Below are 24,409 nucleotides of genomic sequence, written 5' to 3'. Positions count from 1 at the left end.
CCTCCCCAAGCCCTCAGCCTGTGCTGTCTCTGGAGGGCACAGATCACAGAGATCACAGGTTCAAATCCTAGCTCTGCTACTTTCCATGTAAACTTTAACCAGTAATTTAAATCAGTTTGGGCCTGGAGTTCTTCATCTACAAAATGGGAAAAAAGAACCTACTTCATAGGAGCAGAGGGAAAATTCAATGAGAAGATGCATGTAGAATGCCAAGAAGTGTGCCTGGCGTTGAGAAAGTGCTGAGTAAATACGATCATCACCATCATCATCATTGTCATCTTGCATTCCTCTTACTGCACACCTTACACTCAAAGATAACTGCTCTTTTATTACTCTAAGGTCCCCAAAGGACAGATTTCCATCAGTCCATGGAAGAACAGTAATAAAGCTCTGCCTCCTACTAGCTGTGCAACTCTGGGCAAGCTACTTAACCTCTCTGTGCCTCAGTTTCCTCATGTGTACACGGAGATAACAATATTGCCTACTGCATTGTGGGGGTGTGAGGAATAAAACACTTAGAATGTTGCCTGGCACCCATAAGCACCTGGTTAATGTTCTCAATTGTGATTATCATAATCGCCATCCCCATCACCATCATCCCCAACATCATCACCATCATCACCACCCACAGCATTAGGGCGTTATCATCATCACCGCCACCACCACCCTCGCACAGCACCAGGGGGATGGTGAGTGCTCACTGGGTGGATGCTGAGAAAAGACCACACCACACTTCTCACCGTCCTTCAGAAGAAACGCTTGTCCTGCTGTGTGACTCAATCTGTGGCCCAGCAGGCCCTCACAGGAGGAAGCGCAACAAAACAGCAAACTCCTAGGAACACATAACATGCCGCCAGGGCTGAGTATATACTCCCCTCCTCCTGTGCCTTCAGTCCCCTGACCACCTTTCAGGCTCTGGAACACACTATAAACTTTTCAGTGCAGGTACGGCAGTGGGCCACAAGGGTACGATCCTGCAATTCCAAGTTAGGCACACCAGATTACAAATTCTCGCTCAGGCCTTTCTAGCTGTGTGACTTTGGGTAAATGCCTGCCTGTCTCTGAGCCTCTGGTCCCTCTTCTACCAAAGGGAAACAGATGACAATGCTGACAATGCTCACCTCTCGGTGGCGTTATGCGGATTAAATGAGATAATCTATGTGAAGGAGATTGCGTAATTATGGCTACATAATTTATGGGGCTGGATGCAAAATGAAATCATGGGGCTCCTTGTTCAAAAACGATTAACGAGTTTCAAGATGGCGACAGCAGAGCATGAAGGCAGCACAGGGCCTCCTAAGGATAGCACTCTGTGTGACCACACAGCTCGCACGCTCGCGAAGCCAGCCCTGGCCAGTGAAGCATTCAGCATGGGGCCTGACACAGGGGCAGCATCCAGGGAGTGTTCATTCTTCTCTTCCTGTCAATGGAGCCAAGCAACAGTGCTGACAGTGTGATAAAATTAGACGCTCCAACTGTTAGGAGCAACTCACTTGTATTCAGAACTTTACTTGTAACCCAGCTGCCTCCTGAGAGGTCCAGCAGAACTTGGCTGCCCAGCTACTGGAAGGTTTGCTTCCCGCCATGATGCCCAAATCCTGACACCAGGCCAAGTGCAGGACCTCTGGGTTCATGAGCTCCTCCTCATCTCCATCTCTGATTCGTCCAGTTAGGTTTTCCCAGCAGGACCAGCCCTTCAATTCCTGCCTGCCACGGGTTATGAGAATTGGTAGCCCACAGATGTGTCTGGCTTGGCACCCCTCTCCCCATAATTATTATTAAATTGTGAGTTAGCTGCCAACATTTAATAAGCAATGGGGTTCACATAAAAATCGGCAATGGAATCTTCTATTGGAAATGTTCAAAGTTGGCAACACAGGCCTGAATTCCCACACGATAAACATCAGCTGGAAGCAAGCAGCATACTCGCTTCAGACAGGGCATGTCTCGCTAGTTTGCCACAGTCTTCACTGCTCCCTAATGTCACACACTAGACCTTCTTTCCTCACCCCTGACTCCTGCTGCCAGCTCACTCTAGCCAGTCTAATTTCAGTCTGCAGGATGACTCTCTGACCCACAAAATCAGCAGAACAATACTAACTTGGGTCTCTTAAAAAGGCCTCATAATCAAAAGCAAAAATCATGATTTAATAAACTCCTGACCAGGATTCTGAAATCACTAACCTGGCTCAAGAGAAGAGGCTGTTTTTGTACAGGGCAGCTTTTCCCAATTCAACATTTATTTTTGAAGAGATTTTATTTTTCAATCGATTAGAAATTAACCAGGCTGTTGGCTCCATCTGTACAACGTGGGCCACTCCCCTCAGTGAACTCGGACCTTGATCATCCTCTTTCCAGAGCTGCATCTTGCTGGTCTGTGTGTAAGCGGATGGAAATGGGAAGCAGGCATCAACTTACACCCACCTCTCCCCCCATGCATGTGATGTGCAGACGAAGGCTGCTAGGAGCGTCAGAAGATCTGAAGCCAGCTGGGGCTAGGACCCAGAGAACGAGCCTGCTTCAGAAACGTCTTCCCAATGAAACTTGGAGCAAGAGCCTAACCAACCCTCCCTGAGCTTTTGCAGGAGGGAGGTGAGGTTTAACGACCCCCACATAGCTTTCCTCCTCCCAGCTTTTATTTCAGCATCCAGCAGAATCTGAGTAAAGCGCCTCCATTCTGCTTTTTAAAAAAATAAAAAAAAAAAAAAAACAGAAAAGAAAAACAGTTTTCAGTGGCATATGTCATCACTGAATTAATGCTGTTTGCCTTTTACTGGCTTGGCTCTCATCCCAGTAGAAGCAAATAAAAACGGAGTACAATGTACTGTAAATGCTGCAGGCAGGGATACATCAGATGGACCCATCGGGAACGCGTCCTACTCCACAGGAAGGGCTCAACTTCTGATGCAGGACAAGAACCCCTGCGCATCAAGATTAAGGGGAGCTTGGATCCGAGAGGCCCCTGTTAGGAGTATCTTCACTTTTCAAGAACGATCAAGAGGACAATCTGCACCCTCATAAATCTATAGCCTGGTTCCCTTGCAGGCAACGCACTCATTAAAAACCACTCCATCCGGGAATTAAGGCGGCTGCTTTTTAAAAAAACTGTGGTGAATAAAACATAAAATTTACCATCTTAACCATTTCTAAGAGTACAGTTCAGTAGTGTTAAGTATATTCACACAGTTGTGCAACCAGTCTCCAGAATCTATTTTTCATCTGCAAAATGCAACTCAATACCCATTAAACAACTCCCCATCACCCCTCCTCCCTGCACCTGGCAACCACCATTCTAATTCCTGTCTCTATGACTCTGATGACTCTAGGCACCTCATATAAGCAGAATCATGTATGTCTTTTTGTGACTGGCTTATTTCACTTAGCATAACATCCTCAGCATTCATCCATGCTGGACCATGTGTCAGAACGTCCTTTCTTTTTAAGGCTGAATAATATTCCACTGTATGTTTATACCACATTTTGTTTATCTATTCCTCTGTCAATGGACATTTGGGTTGCTTTCCCCCCAGGCTATTGTATATAATGCTGCTATGAACATGACTATACACATATCTCTTCAATACTCTGCTTTCAATTCTTTTGGGTATATCCCCAGGAGTGGGATTGCTGGATCACAAGGTAGTTCTATTTCTAATTTCTTGAGGCACCACCATACTGTTTTCCATGGCGGCTGCACCATTATACATTCCCACCAACAGTGCACAAGGGTTCCAATTCTCCACAGCCTCACCAACACTTGTTGTCTCCTGTTTTGTTTTGTTTTGTTTTTTGACGGTAGCCCCTCTAATGGGTGTGAGGTGAAAAGGCAGCTGCTTTTTTACAGGGCCACAAAATTTGCCTTTATTTTTCCGGAGCTCTGACATTATCTGAACCCCCGTTGCAGAGACAGGATTGTCAGTTACCAATGCACATATTCTCCTGCAACGGGACACCGGTTCCGTGTTCCCACCGCCACGTCGGAGCTGGACTAGAGCATCGTGTGTTTCCATGTTTATCACCACCCAGAGTTCTGGTTAATAAGCACTCCTTACCATTTCACACAGAGCTCACTTCATCAGACTCAATCAATCAAACAGTTGTCTGCTGTGACTATTTCAATTAGGTGTTGGAAAATGGAGGGCGTTTGATAAATCCCAATTTAATTCCAAGCCCCATCAATACAGCCAGTCCTGACCTAGCAAACCGCCACCATAGACACTTGCTTTACTGCAACATCACGTGGCTCTGCCATCAGTCAGGACAGAAGCTGATACCACCTTACGCCAAATACGGCGCCCCTTACAACCTGAATTCCTGACTCCAACCTCTCTGGAAACCTACTTGTTCTCAGTGGGGTCTGGTTTCCCACACCCAGAGATACACAATCTGTCCTATTTTAAAGATCACTCAGTGGGGTACAGAAACTTCCAAGGACCCAGACACTTTCTTGGAGGAAACGAAAGCACACTGGTGCCAAAAACCCCTTCCAGCCACCCAAGCTAGTTCCTACCGACACGCTCAGGAAGATGACAGCCAGTCGCAGGGGCAGCAGAATTAGAAAACATCTCCCAAAAAAACGTGACCAGGTAAACTAGTCTTGGCTGACAACTGCTTCTGGCAGTCCCTACAAGCGCCTGGTGTAATTTATCTTAAATAAAGCGTGCTACACTGTTCCCCACCACTGTGCACTCCAGCTGGGTATCGCAGTCATGATCTCCACTGTTCATGGACCTGTACTACTTATTTTTGTCCTTAAGTTTCTTCCTCAAGTAAACGTCTTTAAAAGGAAACTTCAATACCATAAATCGGAGTTTCTCAACCTCGGCATTATCGACATTTTAGACGAGGTAACTCTCTGTTGTGGGAGCCGGCCCGTGCATTGTAGGATGTTTAGCAGAATCCTTGGTCTCTACTCACTAGATGCCACCAGCAGCCCCTTCCCCAGTCGTGACAACCAAGAATGTTTCCAGATATTGCCAAATGTCCTTGTGGGGAGAGGGGGAAATCACCTTCAGCTGAGAACCTCTGCCATAGATGGAAAACTGGCATCTTTTTAAAAGCACACACTCAAATATTCACTTACTAATTATATTTCATCTGCAATCATCTCGTGTTGCCCACTCAGGGAACAAGCTCCCTCGCCAGGAGGGAGGAGGCAGCACCATGTGGGATGGAGCCCCCTGGACGGTGGAGTCATGGCCCCGTATTCCCACACGCTTGTTGTGGGGACACGTTCCTTCATCTTCTGAGCCTCAGCCTCCTCCCTGCCTGACACAGCAATGCCGGCACAGCCCTCCCGGGGGCACTGCAGGACAGGTGATGTCACAGACTGGCGTTTAGCACAGGCAGTGCCAGCACGGAACAAATGTTAACCGGTGATGTTATTCTTTCTATAATCAAAGGTTTTCAAGCTGGGTTCCTTGGAGTTTGAGGGTTCCAAAGAGGTACCTCAGGGTTTTCCCAGAGGAGTGGGGTGGTTGGAGCTGAGCCTTCTCAAAGCAGAACAGCAGCCCCAGGTCTCTGACCAGCTCTGTCCATTCTGAGCTCACGGGCCAGACGAAAGCAGGCCATGGGCCGGATTAGACTTCTATACGGGTTCTATGCTGGGGTTCTGAGCACGACTTAGTCTTAAAAACGAGTTTCCCTGATTTAAGGAAACAGAAATGGAAAACCCCAGCACTAAATGATGAGTTTGCAGACTATGCCCACCCCGAAATGCTTCTGCTAGGGCATGTTGTACTGCACAGCACCCCAAAAACATTCTACTGCATCCGTTGGTTACACTACGTTCAGGCTGTGGCTCCTGAGGGAGGGACCACGTCGGATCTCCATGCAGCACATATCCAGCTGAGGGCTTCACCCTACACGGATGCCAGCAAAAGGCTTGGTGAGAGAAAGAGCGACTGCACAGAGGCCTCTAATCCTTCTAATCAGCTTCCAGGGCAGCTGCAACTATAGCAATCAACTCTACAGTGGACGCCAAGCACCAGTGGTTCCTGCCTACCGGCAAAGGGATGCATTTAGTTTGGCACATGTAAAACAAACAAAAGAAAACAAAAACTGTTCTTAAAATTTAAACTCACTTAAAAATTAGGCGATTCTGCACAAAGACCTGGATTTCTGGCTCACTAGGCATTCTCACTGGCAACAGTCAGTTGGAACTGAGTGGGGTGTCTGTCTTTAGAAAGAACATGTGCTCTCAAATTTGCTGCAGTCCTCACTGCTCCCTAATATATAACACCTGGTCCTTTCTCTCATTGATATTACCTGATTTCTGTATGTGTCTGAGTTTGCCAGGAACAGATTCAAACAAATGTACATCCAAAGTCTTTAACATAAGTCACCACTAACAGTAAGATGATGGCGATTTCATTTAAAAAGTAAACACTAAGCTGCAGGAGGCAGACGGGGAAAAGATGGGATGAATGGAGGTGAAGTGAGACTTTGGGGATCATGGACTGAGTTTGCAGGTTTACCCTCAAGTTACTCACATCCTTTATTAACTAATACACACACTTATGTCTGCTTAAACCAAGGGTTGGCAAATAACAGCTCGCAGATCAAATCAGGCCCATTGCCTGTTTTTGTAAACAGAGTTTTATTGGAACTCAATCACATCTGCTCATTTATGTATCGTCTCTGGCTGCTTTTGTGCTACAGGGCAGAGTTGAGTAGTTGCAACAAAGACGTATGGCCCACAAAGCTGAAAAGACTCACTATCTGGCCCTTTGCAGAAAAAGTTTGCTGATCTCTGAACTTGAATTGCTTGAAATTCTAAAGCAAGATCCCTTTTTGCTTTGGGAAGAAGTGAACCTTCCCACTGAGATAAAGGTAGTGAGGCAGACACTCTGATTTACCAGTATTAGGGATGGACCAGAGGTCTTAGAGGTTGTTTTTAACGCCAGTTCACTGGGAACCATGGTCTTGGCGTACTTCTTAATGTCTATGGTTGATTGCAAAAGAAAGACCTGCTAGGGGCCTCCTCACCATTATGATTATGTGGCCTTTGGTCTGCAAATAGCTCCTCCTTCCTTGTCACTGACAACAAGGTTGACTTCATTTATCTGCACCTCCTTCTGCACTAAGGGCTATAGTTATCCCCACCTTACAGACAAGGACGCTGAGCAAAGACTGGCCTGAGTGAATAAGGGGCAGAGTTTACTGGGGTGATCTGACTCCAAAAGCTCCTCTGCCAAGATCACAGACACTCAATGCCTTACGGTTGAGGCTGGAGACCCACAGGCCCCACACCTGGAGATGGAAATCCCGAAGGTTTACTATCTGTGCCTCCTCCCTTTCCCTGGAGTCTGGAATTTGATTCCAATCACAATGACTCATTTCTACTTACCTGGAACATGCCCCAGGTCCTCACTCCTCTCCAGTCTCTCAAGCTGTAAACACTCCCAACCTAAGCTCTTAACAGTCATATTTTTCAGGAATGTGGGCAAAGAAATGTTTAAGAGGAGCAGGCTGAGAATACTACTTCACCAGAGCCCTTGTTCCAGAGGCTGAACCCCTCAAGCTCGAAAATTAATTCCAAGTCCACCACCTGTCTGTGGAAAAACCACACTGGACCAGGCCGCCATTGCTATCACCTCCTAACTGGGCTTCCTGTGTCCACTCTTCCCTCCCCTGTATACACACAGATGCCTGAGTGATCTTTCAAAAAAGTTAATCAAACGAGTCGGTCTCCTGCTGAAATCCACCACTGGTTTTCCATTTCAAGTAGAATCAAATCCTCAGCACGGCTTGTGAGCCCCTTGATCTGAGCTCTGCCTGTCTCTGAACTCATCCCTTATCTCTCCTCCTGACTCTCTATGGTCCAGACACACTGGGCTTCTGACGACTCCTCGGCTGATCCAAATTAATCCCCACTTCAGGGTCTCCGGACCTGCTGTTCCTACAGCCTGGAATGTTCTTCCATGGATCTTTGCATGGCTAGCTCCTTCTTATCACTTGGGTCTCTGCTCAAAAGTCAGTCCTTGACACTCGATGCTACACTGTCCCCATCCCAGACTCTAGCACTTACACTATTTGAAGTTATGTATTTGTTTACTGGAATATTCTCAAGATCCTCCACCAGAACGTAAACCCCAGGAGAGCAGAAGCCTGTCTGATCTATGGTCTATTCCCAGTGCCTGGTCCAGTGCCTGGTACAAAGTGGGTACTCCATAAATATTTCTTTAAAATCTTCAAATGCAAGACGTTCAACTTTTTCTTAGCAATTCCTAGAGGGAATGTCCCTGTTTATGCAGGAATAGCTTCCAACAGCTTCACAAGTGGCCTGATATTCCTTTACTCAATTCCACAGACGGCTACTCTGCACCTTTCCCTAAGACCAAGACAAACTGAGCAACACCCGTAGGAAACCCACACTTCAAAAAATGAGTCCATACCAGCTTTAAGGAGAACGTAACTCAAAACATGAAAATTTATTCTAAGTTGTATCTTAACATACGAGATCTCAGCTTTAGATGAATTTTAATGTTTACAAGTGCAAAAGCAAATAAATATTTACCAGTTGCTTTTTTTTTTTTTTGCGCTCTTATAACTCCACAACAGCTTAGATGCAAAAAAAATTGTTGCTAAACATCTTGTAGTCTGGCAAAAGGAAGAATTTCTTATTAAGAAAACCCCTCACAATAGTAACATACCCCTCATGCTCATGGCTCCCTCGCAGAAACTATCGGGAGGGTTCCTTAAGATTGGAGCACGAGAGAGCAACAAAACTGCCACGGGTCAGGGTGATGGGGATCACGTCCTCACAGCAGAGGCCACACCAGCCATGCCCTGGTCTCACCATCTATAAACTGGGTAATTCACACAGGCAAATGGGGCTCTGGGATGAGAGCCCTACTTCTTGGGCTAGGACCAGGGACTAATACCAGCTCTCCCATGGAGCCTCTCACCCATATAGTTTCAATGTAAATGTCACTTCCCCAGACTGGCCTTTCTTAGTTAAGGTAGGTGCCTGCTCTTGTCACTATTCTTTCTGACTGCACCGTGGTTATTTCCTCTAATGCCATTTCAAAATCTCCAACTTTAGTAAGCTAGTTTTCTGGCTGGCCAGCTAACTTGCTTTCTAACGTTCCCGCTGCCTAACCTCCTGGCAAGTGCTCCAGCTAGCTGCCATCATCTCTGTCTTCTTCGTACTGTGAGCTCCAAGAAGCAGGCACCAAGCTTACCTGAGTGAGCACCCAGCCCAGCGCCTGGCACCAAACAGGCGCTCCATAAATACAGCTGCTGAATATGCGAAGAAGGAATGAAATCTTAATGAATAAACTTCTTAAGATTGATGTCTTTTTTATTCATTTACTTCATTGCATGCTGAAGTCCTTGGAATTATTCTGAGGCAAGCAGATTTTGCCAGGAAACAAATATCAAGGCAAGATTTAGTCCAGCAATGATAAGAGAGTAGATTATTCTTATTAGAATAGAAGAGACACACACACACACACACACACACACCTTTTATACTAGGGATACATACAATTCCAGGAATATTAAGCACTTTCCAGATCTTCATCCCCTACGCCATTTTTTTAAGACTGTTCACAGCAGCACGGAGCCTCAAATGAGGACGGGACCACTTACCTGGATTAACCGTGATAAATTTGCTATCCTCGGAAAACCGGTCCCCTCGGGACATGGGCTTTTTAGATGGCATTTGGGGCCACTTGGGATCACTCCCTGCATGATGTTCCTCTGTGACTGTGGGGGGCACTTGGGTGGAGGTGACCGAGTCGGAGTCCAGGCCAGGGTGGGCACCCTTTGCGCCATCGGGCCGGTCCGTGGGGATGGCAGTGTGGTCTTGCTCGTGCCCAGGTATAGTCTGATGCCCACCCTCCTCAGCAGTTCCACTGGGAGACGAGGGGGCGGGGGTGGGCTCGGTCTGGTTCCGCTCCCGGGCGGCGTGGGTCACCCCGCTCTTCTCCTTCTTCTCGGAGTCCTTCTCCCCCTCCTCCTCATGCTCCCGCTCCCCGTCCTCACTCTCACTTTTCTCATCCTTCTCCCCTTCCTCGGCACCCTCACCGTCCTTGGTCGGTGCCGAATCACCGTCGGGGCCTGGAGACGCCAAGGCCTCTGTCGTGGCCAGGACGGGCCTGACGGCCTGTTTGCTGGCAGAGGCGGCCGCGGGGAGGCGCGTGGGCCACACCGTGCTGGGGAAGGAGGAGATGCCGCCGCCGCTGAAGCCCAGGCCGGCAAGGAGCGTGCTGGTGACCACCGAGGCCACTGTCGCTTGGCTGCCACTGGAGGAGGGGCCCATCCCGGTTGCCATGGAAACAAATGAGAAGGGGATGCCAGAGGATGTCCAGGTAGAAGACCCCGAGCTGATGGGGGCCATGTCGGCCGAAGAGGCAGGAGACGCTGTGGGCTTGAAAGGGTCACCCAGGAAGGTTGGGGGAAGGGACAGAGGAAGAGAAAGCAGAGAAGTGTCAGTCATTAGGATTGGGTATGACCCTCAAAGGTTTTTATTCGTCTTTCATTTATCTCATGGGGTTTCCCAAAGCATGGTGCCAAAGCTGATATCAAGTGATCCATGGACGACCACCTCTGGTCTTAACGGTTCTACAGTCACTTTGAGTGCATTAAAAATTTTAACTAGAGGATCAATCTCAACTTTTCACTGATATCGCTCAGGAGGAGGCTAAGTGGTAAAAAAGTAAGTAGCATTCAAGTTGGCTGAAAGACAAACACCAAATAGGTAATACACTGGCAACACCAGATGGTCAACTGTCCCAGGGGTGATGCCGGAAGAGGCAGGAGCCCTTGCTTTTTTATATCACTGGCACTTGTGGAGAATACACAGCTCTTAGGTCTAGAAAAGCCCTCCAGGATCTGGCTCTGCCATCTGAAAGTGAGGAAGTGGATGGACAGAGGGGGAAAGTAGCCCGCCCATGTCTGCAGGGGCCCAGCCAGAGGCAGGAGCCACACTCTGCACTGCAAGCTCTGGGAACTGGTTGACAGCCCTGCATCTCCACATTGAGCCCTGCACAGCTGCTGTACCTTTCAGAGTCTCCGGGTTCATCCACGGCAAAATCTACACCCATGTAGGAGACGACAATGAGAGTTCCCTTAACAAGTGCCAACTATGTGCCGGGGCTCGCCACACTCCCCTGGAGCACACATGATCATCACCCCATTTTACAGGTGAGGAAACCAAGATGCCACATAAGATAAGGCACTCGAGACAGAGACATCAAGTGGCCTGGGCCTGAGTTGATGCTCCCTCACTCACTCTCTGGGTGATGCTGGGCACATCACTTTAACTCACTGAGCCTCGGTTTCCTCATCTGTAAAATGGGGATAATAATAACACCAATCTTTTGGAATGCTGCCAGGAGTAGATTAATAAAATAATCTGTGCCTGAAACTCAGGAAATGCTTAGTAAATTTTAGGCTACTATTGTTATTACCAACACTGTGATTAACACTGTGATTATTAATCACACTAGAAATGGGAAAACTTAGATATTAATCTAGGCTCCAGAAATTTACAAATCGCTGTGACTTTGGGTAAATGACAACCTCTGAATTTTAGCATATGTCCAATGAAGGGCTTGGAGCCAACCTTTTACAGTCCTTTGTACTCCTACATAGTACAATCTCACAGATAATAAATAATTAAAAATCTGGAGAATTCTTATCTTGACAAAAAGTATACGGTATAACACTATTGCGTTCACTCTGTTGCACAGCTTGTTTTCATAATGTATTGAATTATAAAGACTGAATAACTTAATTTTTTCTGTACGTTAACCTCTTCACGTTGAGCAGTTTAACAACATCATACCGCCACCTCGTGGTGACAGTTTTAACCGCGTGCAAACTAACAACCAGCCATGACAAAGCAATGACCATTCTCTACTTACCACTCCTGTTTTAACAATTCTGGTCCCTTGGAATATTCGAGTGGTATTAGCTGAGAAACAAAGAAATTACATTGTAAACAATATAACTTTTTATTGTTATTCTAAAAAACCTTTACGTACGGACACAAATTTGAATTATATATAATTTTCGTGTCATGAAATATTATACTTCTTTAGATTTTTTTCCAACCATCTAGAAACACAAAACCTTCTTAGCTTGTGAGTTATTAAAAAACATTCAGAGGGCTAGATTTGGCTGTGGGCCACAGTTTGCTGACTTTTGTCTTAAGCTATTTAAAATTTTTTTAATTTTTATTGTTTTCTGTTTTATTGAGGTAAAACTTACATACAGTAAATCTTAAGTATATAGTCCAATTAATTTTTACCTCTGTAAACACCTGTGGAACTACCACCCATACTGCACCCCAGCAGGGTTGAATGTCCCCTCATCCAGTCAATACCCACCCCCCTTCCCAAAGGTAACCCCCATCCTGAACTCTCTCAGGGTTTTGTCTATTTTTGAACTTCATATAAATGGGATCATATTATTCCATTGTTCCTCTCTACTAACTTTTTGGTTATAATTTCTTATATTAACCTCTCAGTGATTATAATATGCATCCTAAACTTACTATAGTTTACCTTAAATTAGTACTTTACCCCTTCCTAAAAATGTGAGAACAATACAATAATTTAACTCTATTTGCCCACCTCATCTTTTGTGTATTGTCATATATTTTATTTCTACTTAAGTTTTAAAACACCATAAGATATTGCCATTGTTGCTTGAAATGGTTAATTCTTTTATATTAACCATACATTACTCTTTCTAGTGTTCGTACCTTCCTGAAGTTCTGTTCTCCTATGCGTTATCATTGTTAAACAATATAACTTTAAAAAATGTGTAATTGTGGTAAAATACACATAACATAAAACTCATCATCTTAACCACTTTAAGTGTACAGCACAGTAGTGTTAAGTATATTCACACTGTTGTGTAACCAATCTCCAGAACTTTTTCATCTTATAAAACTAAAACTCTGTACCCATTAAACAATAACTCCCCATTTCCCCTTCCCCCCAGCCCCTAGCAACCACTGTTCTACTTTGTGTTTCTGTAAGTTTGACTACTCTACATACCTCACAGAAGTGGAATCATACATATTTGTCTTTTTGTAACTGGCTTATTTCACTTAGCATAATGTCTTCAAGGTTCACCCATGCGGTACCATGTGTCAGAATTTCCTTCCTTTTTAAGGCTGAATAATATTCCATTGTATGTACATACCACATTTTATTTACCCATTCATTGTCAGTGGATATTTGGTTTGGTTCCAACTTTTCCCTATGGTGAATAATGCTAAGCAGTATAACAAGAAAAACAACAACCACAACAACATAGCAAACTGCTTCTTGTTATCTCAAAAAACAATAGTGCTATATAAATTAAAAGTTTGCTTCCTATATATACATGGCACTGAAAAATCAGCAAAAAATTCTAAATACCAAAATAAGTAACATTTGGACCTGCTATAGTTTCTATCTAAACCAGAAGTGGTAAGTGACTGACATACTTTTCGTTTGGCCTGCAAGCTTTTTTAAAAAACTGAATTTGCTGCCAACATGGTAAATTTTTCACCTAAAGATCCCAATTTCCTGCTCATCCTGAAAAATCACAATATTTGGCAAAACTGAGTTCACCTTCCTGTAGGGCAACATTTGGCCAGGGCAGAGTGTCCATCGTCCCCTTTCGGTGGGTACACGATCTCAAGTTTCCCACTGACAGCACTCCCCTCATCTGTACATCTTCCCTGCCTGGCCCCAGGGGCACCTGAATTTGCAAACCCTGACCTAACGCTATATTTATTTTGCATAGTTGGAGAGTGAAATATGTGAAGAGACAAATGTGGAGAACAGACAGATCTAGAAGCCAATACAACCAGGTCAAACAAAGCAGCCTAGGAAGCAAACGGCTCTTGCCCGGGACTAAATATAGCCTCCCGCCATCATTTAGTTGCTCCAGGATTGATCCTGCATGCACTGCCTCAGACAGGTGCACACCTACCTTCGTTAAGACAGAAAGAAAGGTTCCCAGGAGACCTGCTCCACTTGCCCTTTACAAAAGTGCTCTAATTAAGGCCAACAAACTAAACAGCCACTCCATCAGCGTGCCTGCTTTTCATTAATCTTGAACAATGTCCACTGGGGTCAGTTCTAGCCGTGGTGACTAGGAAGTTTCTACAGGACCTTTCAGATCCGGAGTGCTTAACCTGACGTCCATGGGCCTCATGGAATTCAGGGACAGGGAAAACAATGACATCTGTGTCCTCACTAAGCGCTCACTGAGATGTTCCCTTCCTTCCACCATGAAGCAGGCAACTAACCTCAGCTGCATTAACAGAACCTGTGACTTTGTCTCTGAAATCGGATATTTTCAAACTGCCTTAAGAGTTGCTGTAGCTATTTCGGAATATCATCTATGTTCACCACCACTCAGAAATCACAGTAGCTAACAGACCCACCACTTGTCATTTAATATCTTAATACAAAAGCGCATATATTACTACATTTCAGATTTGTTTGTTTAAAATATTTTGACAACTGTATTTGAACATAATTGGTTTCCTTCCCTATGTATTTTACTTATTTATTTTAAACCATTCTGAGAGAGGATCTGTTGGCTTCGCCAGGCTGCCGAATGGGTGTGTGGCTCAGAGACAAAGCTGAATAATCCCGATTTTCCGTGACTGTTGAGAATTGCAAAAAGGCTTTGACGGCTTAGTAATCAATCTTTTTATCCATTTGTGGAAGACGGGGGGTACAGGGTAATATTTACCCTTTAGGGGTGGTCTGTTGCTGTGTATATATGACTGGGATTTAGAATAAGAAACCTGGATTCTGCTTAGCAGCCAAGTGATTTTTTGCAAGTTACTCAGTCACCCCGAACATCATTTCTCCATCTGTAAAATAACACCGACGTGACAAGCTGCCACGAGGTCAGATGAAATAACTTAGAGGCAAACGCTCTGTGAGCCATTCTATAGATATTGCTTGGCATTATTATTTTTATTATTTACTACAGGAAGGTAAATATAATATTATGTTATATAGAACATAAATACTATTATATTTACTATAATAATGTAAATATTCCATGTGGCCCCCTCATGGTCCCAAACCAGATGTAAACTTACCACTGGGAAACCTAATTATTCTGACCAAGGCGTCTGTAAAATTCTCTAAGCTTTTTTTCTTTCCCTTTTAAAACTTAAGTCCTAAGAGATGATCAGTTTTGTACATTGGCCTCTACTGCTCATAAAGTCCTACCAGGCTCACTGGAAAAGGTGTGCTAGCTTACCTGAAGATTTAGTTTTTACACTGCCCACTGGATGCCGTAGGGAAGATGCTACAGTCATTGTGGGAGGAGTGAAGGATCCACGCCCCTTTGTCAGTATACAGGGACAAACATCGATACACAAAATGAGTAAAAAACTCATGTCTACCTCTGAACAAAGAAAGTCTGTAGACAAAGGAGACACTGGCCATTTTCAACAAGTTACTGTGATCAGACATTTAAAACATTCTGTGCTTGGAATTTATGGCTGACAAGGCCTTTTTGAATTATATTACATTACAAACATTTAATTTTTCAAAGTCCATACAAAAGCCAGCAAGCTCAGGGGCCTATTAATCAGGAAAGGCAGTTCTGCAGATTCCAGGCTCTTGGTCGGAGCACGTGGGAGACCTGATCACGACTTATGTGTCCAAAGCCCCAGGGCCCCAGCCTTAGCAAGTCCCCACTCTGGCCTCCTGTTCTCTCTCCCCTGGGCCGACACAGACCTGGCCTCAGCCTGTGGACCCTCCTCAACATAGGCAAAGGGGCCAATACATTCAGGGCACAGGTGGACACAGCGAGTGTGATTTATTTGTGAAAAAAATACAATCATGCCAATTTTAGTTAGTTTAAATGAAAGGATCAGATAACGTGAACATTAGCAAAGAACAGTTAAATACTAAATAAAAATTGTAAAGCTAGAAGGGTCCTTAGAGGGAATCTAGGCTGGAGGGCTTCTTACCCTGGGTCTATCATTTATTTTTTATATTAAACCTAATACTAAGGGGATATTTATAGTTGGTACCAGGCACTGTACTAATTACTTAACATGCATCACCCATGTCATTGAGGACCCTGTGAGGTTGCTACTATCGATACTACCACTTTTTGGACTGTGAAATTGCAGCTTAGGGAAGTTAATAAACACTCTGAGTCGCAGAAACACTAAAAGGCAGCCAGGACTCAAATTTGGGGCCCTCATTCCAGGGCCCCAGATCTAAACCAGCACTTCTCAGTCTTTAACGTACGTGCCAGTCACCTGGGCCATTTGGTTAAACTCAGATTCCTGTCCCCACCCCCTGAGACCTGAGGCAATCGGTCTGGGAGGGGCCCATGAAGGTGCATTTCTCACAGGTTTCCCCACAATGCTGATGCCGCTAGTGCACGGCCTACAGGCTTTACAGGGCCCCTGAAGTTATACAGAAAATTCTGGCATTTTCCAGGGAAAAGGTCCAAAGCTGCCATCAGATATATGATTCAAAAAGGGTAAGAACCACTGGTCTGATGTGTAGGTTTCTCTGAAACTCAGGATCCAAGAAGTGAAGAACCCTATCAGGGAGGACCGCAGACCAGCAGAGCGAAGCCCAATGCCCTAGTCCCTCCCTCCATGCCTCTATGTCCTAGTGCATATCACAAAACCAAGTCAGCAAACTAAGGCCCACGGGCCAGCTGCATATTTTTCTTAATAAAGTTTTATTGGAACCAGGGACAAGATTAGGCTGGGACAAGTAAGACAGAGTGGATCCCATCTTTATTTAAAATTCTGATATTTTCTTCATGAAATTTTTGCATTGATTTTGCTTTTAAAAAACATTCCGTTAAAATATAACGTATCCTGGGCTGGCCCCGTGGCTTAGTGGTTAAGTGCACGCCCTCCGTTGCTGGCGGCCAGGGTTCGATCCCGGGCGCGCACCGACGCACCGCTTCTCCAGCCATGCTGAGGCCACGTCCCACATACAGCAACTAGAAGGATGTGCAGCTATGACATACAACTATCTACTGGGACTTTGGGGGAAAAAATAAATAAATAAAAAATTAAAAAGAAAAAAAATAACGTATCCTGATTACTGGGTTTTTTGGTGCTCCTTTACATTTTGTACCAAGGAGAATGCCTCTCTTGCCTCACTCTAGTCCTGGCCCTGAACTTTCTACTAGACTCTAAATCAGCAGGAACATTATATCTATTTCTCAAGAAGCTCAAGGATCCTGTAAGGGGCTTGTTTGTCTGGCTTGCAAGCTTGAAGGGTGTGTTCATCTGTCTGGGCTCTAGTTCTTAAGAGAACAGCTAACTGAATCATGCTAGCCATCCAGACGGGACATTCCACAACACGACTAGGAAGTGATTTTGTGATCTGATGCAGCATTAGACAAATACTTGGTTCCCCACAGTTGAAAATTAACAATAATTAAAAAAATAATCAATGATTTGCTCTTCTTCCCCCCCTTCTGGCCTATGACACCCCCAACCTAAAAGACAGGCCTAAATTGCTGAGGAGGCTTTTCAGGTGTGATTTCAAACCCCAAAACCCCACACTGATTCTTAGGCCAGGCTTGTTTTCTTTTTTATCTTTTTTTTTTTGTGTGTGAGGAAGATCAGCCCTGAGCTAACATCTGCCAATCTTCCTCTTTTTGCTGAGGAAGACTGGCCCTGGGCTAACATCCGTGCCCATCTCCTCCATTTTATATGGGACGCCGCCACAGCATGGCCTGCCAAGTGGTGTGTCGGTGCGCGCCCAGGATCCGAACCAGCGAACCCTGGGCCGCTGCAACGGAGCGCACGCACTTAACCCCTTGCACCACCCGGCGGGCCCCCAGGCTTGTTTTCTTTCGTCCAAGCCCCTTACCAGGAAAAAAGACACAGCCTAAAGAAGAAGGGGCCCCCCAGGCCAGAGAAGAAGGGAAGCTGGCCTTACCTTGAAAGAGCATCGTCTGGCTGAAGTCGCTGCGCATGTCGTTCCGACACACAGCCTGGACACGGAACAGGTAAAGGCTGTCAGGTGAGACGTGGCTAATGGTGGCCTTCTGCAGGTGGAGAGAGAACAGGCAGTGAGTTGGTCTGAAGGCCGGCGCACACTTACCTTCTAAAGCCAAACCTAAAGTAACATGAAGTATTACTACTAGGTTTCTGGGTCCCACGGCAAAGCGTGGCAGCCACGATACTTCCCTGCTGACCAAAGGCTCCCTTTGAAAGGTAACAGCGTTCAGAGATAACTATGTCAGGGAATCTGCTTCTAACACTGAAATGTGTGGGATAAGAGAAGTAACATAATTAGTTTTGACACATATTCTTGACTCCGGCTTGGAATGTGTCTTCAGCCCTCTTTAGACTCACAAGGCTTGGACTTCTTTCCTAACTACTGTACCTTATAAATGGTAATTATCTACCCTAGACAGCCTCTAGAATTGTCAAGTGTACTGAATTTCCAGAGCCATGCAGAGTTTAGAATTAGAACATCAACAACAAAATTTCTGCATGTCTGTTTCTTTGCAGTTTAAAGGCCTCGCTGTACCTCGACCATGGATAACATGGGCCATGATGCTAGGAAGAACACCTGAGGAGAGGTCAGATGACACAAGATCCTGCTTTGTCACGCCACTCACTAGCTCTGTGATTCCAAGCCAGTTGCTCAATGTCTTTTGGCCTCTGCTACTTTCAGCTGTTAAGTGAGCAGAATGATAGCTGCCTCACAGGGTTTGTGTGAGTGCTGTATAACACAGGTGAGGCGAGCGTTATTCATAGGTAGTCCATACCACACAACAGAAAGAATGCCACTGCTCTAACACAGAAGTCAGCAGGCTACAGCCCACAGGCCAAATCCCGCCCACAGTCTGTTTTTGTAAATAAAGTTTTATTGGCACACAGCCACGCCCATTCTTTTACACGTTGTTTATGGCAGCTTTCGCCCTATAGTGGCAGAGTCGAGTAGCTGCCACAGAGACCGTATGGCCTGTAAAGCCTAAAATATTTACTATCTGGCCCTTTCTAGAAAAAGTTTGCCAGCCCTTGGTCAAACATCACCAGCCAAATCCAGAGCCCCATTCCTCAAAGCTTTATTCCAAGAGCCTTTAAATTGAGAAAATGGAAAATACCTAAAAAGTAGGCAGCACTTGCTTCCTGAAGAAACAAACAGAAGCAACTGATTTTCAAAGACTTCCTAATGGATGAAGTGTCTTGTCATCGAAACGTGTATTCTGGGCCAAGCAGAGAAAGCAGTCCTGGGAGCTTAACCACTGAGTGGGTCTTCCCGATGTAGCTACTGAAAACCTCTGACCGGGTATTAAAGCGTTACTGCGGCCACACCTGCTGCCATTGCCTGGCAAACGGATTCCTGGTGAGAGCAGTAGGTTGGGGTCAGTTTACTTAACTTGAAGCCTCATTTCTCTCTTTTGGAAAAGGTAGGTAATAACCTCTGCCCCACAGGTTTGTAGCAAGGACGTGGAAGAGGGATGTAAACTGGAAGATGCTACACCCATGTTTTAAGTATTACTTTTAGGTTTCTGGGCCATAATAACCATAAGTTAGAGAAGAGCTTTGTTGCCACTAAGTCAGCACTCTTGACTTCTTGAGAAATGAAGAAAATTAATTTTGTGTGTCCCAAAAGAAAATAACCACCCCTAGAAATTCTTATAAAAAACAACTTGCTGTCAAAGCCTGGTTTTCTCTACATCTCTCTCTTTCTCTGAAACTAATTTATGCCTCATTCTCTAAGACTCTGACCCCGTCTTCTGTTCAGAGGAAAATCTTCGCTCCATCTATGCAGGGATTTATTAGAATTCACTCCAAGCCAGTATCTATTCATCTTTGCATGTTTAATTATTTTCCACTTAGAACAAGAAACCGCATAAGCGCCTAGATAGTTTCTGCTGATTAATGCAAGCCATCTTTACTTCAAAAAGAGAAAAATCCCTTATGGACTTCCAGTAGTGACAAGAGAAAGGTTAAAACACATCATAACCTTGGGTGCCTTTCAATAGATTCCTCTCTGATTTCATGAAGCTTATCATCCCCTAATGTGACCCAGATAACAATGTCTAGCGTGGAAATTGAACATATAAATGGAAATAAAGTAAAAGAATCTTCATCTAAAGGAATATGCAAAGTATTATTCTATAACTGATTGAATGGGCCCCGGGGACTCTGTATTGGGAGAAAAAAGGTGATAACAGTCATTAAGGATCCCACTCTGTCCTAGTGCATTTTTCATGTGCATATACAATTATGGGTTTCATTATTCCAAAGCCTTCTTTTGATTAACAATAAATGCAAGGCTTTCAAACCCAAATGTGTCACTTTGAGTTTCTATGCAAAGACTTAAAGACCAGTGCTTGTTGGAGGGTTCACTTTTACAGGGGAAGAGACGGCTTCTACTAACATCTGTTCTGAAAGCTTTGTTGGGTGTCGGCCACTAGACATTTATGTACATTTTAAGATGAGAAGTTGAATTGGGCATGTATAGCTCACAGTGAGATCGTATTTTATAGCATCTGCAAGTCTGAGATCAGTAGTTAAAAGTTACATGGTCACAGGGGTCCACCAGGTAGTGAGAATGTGTAAGGTAGATAGATGGGACAAAAGGGAATAGTGCAGACTGTGGACAACTGCTTGGTGATGGTGACAGTAGTAGTAGTCAGGAAAGAGGAGGAAGAGGAGGAGGAATAAATGTAATAATAATAGCTAGGACTTAGATAGCGCTTACTATGTGCCAGGACTGTTGTACATTTGTATAACATTTAATATTTACAATATCAGATAAAAAGGGCTTCATGGAGGCTTTCTGTTTTTTTAATAACGAAAGAAAAAGCAGTTAGTCTTGAAGGGCCCAATTACAAAGAAATTAACTAGCTTTTCCTGGTGATGTGGCTGGTAAGTGCAAGGGCAGGATGTAGCCCAGACAGGCTCCGGCCACAGCTCACACTGGTAGCCACTGCACCGTGGCACAGCCATGGCAGTAGAGCCCTCAGCAGGCAGTGTGAGGCTGGCATGACACATAAATCACACCATGTGGGCCTGGCAAAGAGACACGGCAGGGGGCCCTCTCATAGCTGCCTGACACCCCGGCAGGGCAGCAGGCACCCCGACTCGGGACGGTAGGTCTTACCAAGTCTTTGTCGCTGTCCTTTGTGAACGTCTTCTCCTTCTCGTCCTCGTTCTTGGTCCAGCTGTAGGAGATCATGTAGTTCATGATGGGCGGGTGGTAGATGGTCTCCGGCTGGCTCCAGGACACCTGCAGTGCCGTCTGGTTCAGAGGCTGCACCTTCATGTGGATGGGTGGAGAGCTGCAAACTGAAGACACATACAGCCAAGCTCAGGGGGGCTCCCAGCTCAGGGGCCGTCCAAGCACAACATGCCATTCAGTCACCTGCCTTGTCTTCTTCAAGAGTCCAACCTCGAAAAGCTGACATGGTAGTACAGGAAACGCCCATACTCATTCACCTAGATCCACCTACTGTCAACGTTTTGCCACATCTGTTCTCTCTCCCTCTCTCTCTTTTTCTACACGCACACAAGCACACACACGTTTTCCTGCTAAGTCACTGAAAGCAACTTGTGGACATCCTGACACTTCACCCTTAAGTACTCCGGCCTCCGTCTCTGAAGAACAAGGACATTGTCCTATAGAGTTGCAAGGGACTGAATGTTTGTGTCCCCCTCAAATTCATATTTTGAAACCTAATCCCCAATGTCATGGTATTTGGAGGTGGGGCCTTCGGGAGGCAATTAGGTCATGAGGGTGAATCTCTTATAAAAGAGAGCCCAGAGAGCTCCCCCGCCCCTTCTGCCGGGAGAGGACACAGTGAGGAGACGGCGGTCTGTGAACCAGAAGTGGGCTCTCGCCAGACAGTGACTCTGCTGGCACCTCAACCTTGGACTTCCCAGCCTCCAGGACCGTGAGAAATAAATTTCTGTAGTTTATAAGCCAGCCAGTCTATGGCAGTTTGTTATAGCAGCCTGAGCTGACTAAAACAATAACCATAATGGCATTATCATACCTAAGAAATAAACATTAATTCAATAATATTATCTGATACATAGTCCACGTTCAAATTTCCCCGATTGTCTCCAAAAGACTGTATATAGCCGTTTCCCCCCCCCGCCCGATCACAAGCTGCACTTAGTTATTAAGCGTTAGCCTCTTAATCTGGCATCGTCATCTGGCCTTTCTTTCATGAAGAATTTTTTGAAGAAGCCAGGCCATTTGACCTGTGGAGTCTCCCAACTAACTAAAATTGTGGATGAAATTTTATTGAAAATAGATCAGAGTATAATCAAATATAATTTAAAAGGAGACTTGAAATAATTTTAAAGCAAAGGACAAGAAACACAAGGATGACTTTCTCTGGACCAGCAGTACCTCGTCTAATTATCCTGAAGTGGGCATAAGGAAAGCCAGGCTAATTCACCTTTCATTCCTTGTGGCTGGCAGATTTGAAAGGACATGGCGGTTCTACATTTATCTATGGACAAACCTATTAAAGCGTTGATAATATCAAGTCAGCCCTTAATAGTGACATTTTAGGCCTCCAAATGTGTTCCTTCCCGGTGGCAGTGGTTCCTGCCTCCATGGGGGATGGGCGGGGTTTCTCAACCTTGGCACTATGGACCTCTTGGCACAGACAATTCTTTGCTCTTGGGGGACTGTCCTGTGCACTGTAGGATATTTAACAGCATCCCTGGCCTCTACCCCCTAGATGCCAGTAGCACTCACCCCATAAATTATAACAACTGATAATGTTCCCAGATAACATCAAATGTCCCCTTGGGTACCAGTCGCCCCTGGTTGAGAACCACTGGTCTAAAGGGAAAGATGGAGATTTACCCAAGAAGCACACACATGGAGCTTATATTACACGCCAGGACGGGAGGGATGGAGGGGAGGAGAGGCATGTGGTGTTTTCCAAGCACATTATAGAAGGATTTGCCTCAAGCTATGGAGCCCAGGAAAAAGTTCCCTTGAGGAAAGTACATCTGAGAGCTGAGTTCAGATTAACTGGGTGGGAGTGAGTGGAGGAGGGGAGGGCAGGCCAAGGGACCACAGGAGGCAGAAGGCCTGAGGGGCCAAAAGGAAGCCAGTGAGGCTGGATCAAGGCACAGAGAACACGGTGGAGGCAAGCAGCGCCGGGTGCAGCTGGAGTGGGAGGCCTCACAGGCCCAGATGAAAATTCTGGTCTTCATCCTACGAGCACTCGGAAGCCACCAAAAAGATCTGAACCAGAGAATGACGCAATCAGGTTTGTGCTCTACAAAGATCCCTTGAGCTTCAGCTGAGCGTAGAAGAACCTAGAGGAGCCAAGAGTGGAGAAAGGAGGCATGATAGGAGGTGCTGTAGACGGTCAGTTGCGTGTAGACCAGGGGAGAGGGCAGAATGGCAGGTTCTAGAGTGAATAGTTAGAGGTAAAACCGAGAGGCTGGTGATGTGCTGGACAAAGAGGGGCGTGAGGGAGAGGGAGGCAGTGGGGAGGAGGCTCAGGCTTTGAGGGTAGGAGCTGGGTGAGAAGGACGTGAGCAATACTGGAGGAGATAGGCCGGGGACCATGGCTTGGTTCTGGCATCTCCTGGGAGCCCCCGACGAGCCAGACTCCCCAGGAGCCCCAAGCTCAAGGCAGCCCTGGGGAGCAGGATGGCTTTCCTGCCAGAGAAGCGTGGCTGCAGCTTTAAGGAACCCGGCTGCTGGAGGAAAGTGGAGATTGGTCTTGACAGGGAGGCGTCCTTTTGCTCTTCAACTGCCAAACCACACTTCAGTCAGAGAGATTCGCTTTGTGTGACTGAGACAGGAAGGAAGGGATAAATTAATGAGGCATTCCCACTGCCCCGCAGAACCCTGGGAGGCATCGCGCTGCCTGCCGCGCAAATGCCACCAGAGCAGGGACATCAAACAAAGAATCTGAAGGAGTCTTCCGCTGAGACATGGGGGTGAAATGACAGAGTATGGACACTAGGTGGCGCTAAGATACCGTTTTTTAATATCCCGACTTCACACTTTTGGTTTCTCAAGACAGCATAGAGAGGGGGATATCAGGAAAAGATCTACACCCCTTCTTTCCAAACGCCAAAAATGAACCCACAAAATTTATATACTGGGAAGTTTCTATCCCTCACAATGATGATCATGTCAGATCTGACTTCCACCTCTTTTCTCACCTCCTACCATGTTCTTATTTATCTCCCTCATCCTGAAGGCATCACTCCCCTGCTCCTATTAGTGATGGGCTGTATGGGGACGCACATCTCTAACAGTTACATCATAACCACATAAATCTTTCTATCACCCACATGCGGATGCAACCATTCTTATTTATTCTTTGAAATTAAAATAGCTGGATTTCTCTTTGCTGATTAAGATGACTCATGTTAATGGTTTTAAAAAGAAACCCAAGTAGTACAAAAAAGTAAGTAGGAAGTTTTAAAAAAAAGTCACCCAAA

The 24,409-nt window shown here is 45.5% G+C and overlaps 1 protein-coding gene across 5 annotated transcripts in view; it reads right to left on the bottom strand.

The window, feature by feature from the left end:
* Nucleotides 1-24,409, bottom strand: part of PTPRG (protein tyrosine phosphatase receptor type G) — a 687,787-nt gene that overhangs the window by 84,312 nt on the left and 579,066 nt on the right. For all 5 annotated transcript variants that reach the window (XM_014793421.2, XM_087431273.1, XM_004419875.3 and 2 more), the window contains 4 exons: nucleotides 21,087-21,271; nucleotides 17,901-18,009; nucleotides 11,874-11,923; nucleotides 9,595-10,375 (listed from right to left, as the gene is read on the bottom strand). In XM_014793421.2, coding sequence (XP_014648907.1) covers nucleotides 9,595-10,375; nucleotides 11,874-11,923; nucleotides 17,901-18,009; nucleotides 21,087-21,271 — 1,125 coding nt within the window. The remainder of the gene's footprint in view (nucleotides 1-9,594; nucleotides 10,376-11,873; nucleotides 11,924-17,900; nucleotides 18,010-21,086; nucleotides 21,272-24,409) is intronic.

Source organism: Ceratotherium simum, chromosome 5 (genome assembly GCF_057802395.1).
Source record: "Ceratotherium simum simum isolate JZ-2026a chromosome 5, ASM5780239v1, whole genome shotgun sequence".
Taxonomy (NCBI): Eukaryota; Metazoa; Chordata; class Mammalia; order Perissodactyla; family Rhinocerotidae; genus Ceratotherium; species Ceratotherium simum.
The sequence above is the reverse complement of the archived record's forward strand: the minus strand, read 5'-3'. Positions and strand labels throughout refer to the sequence as shown.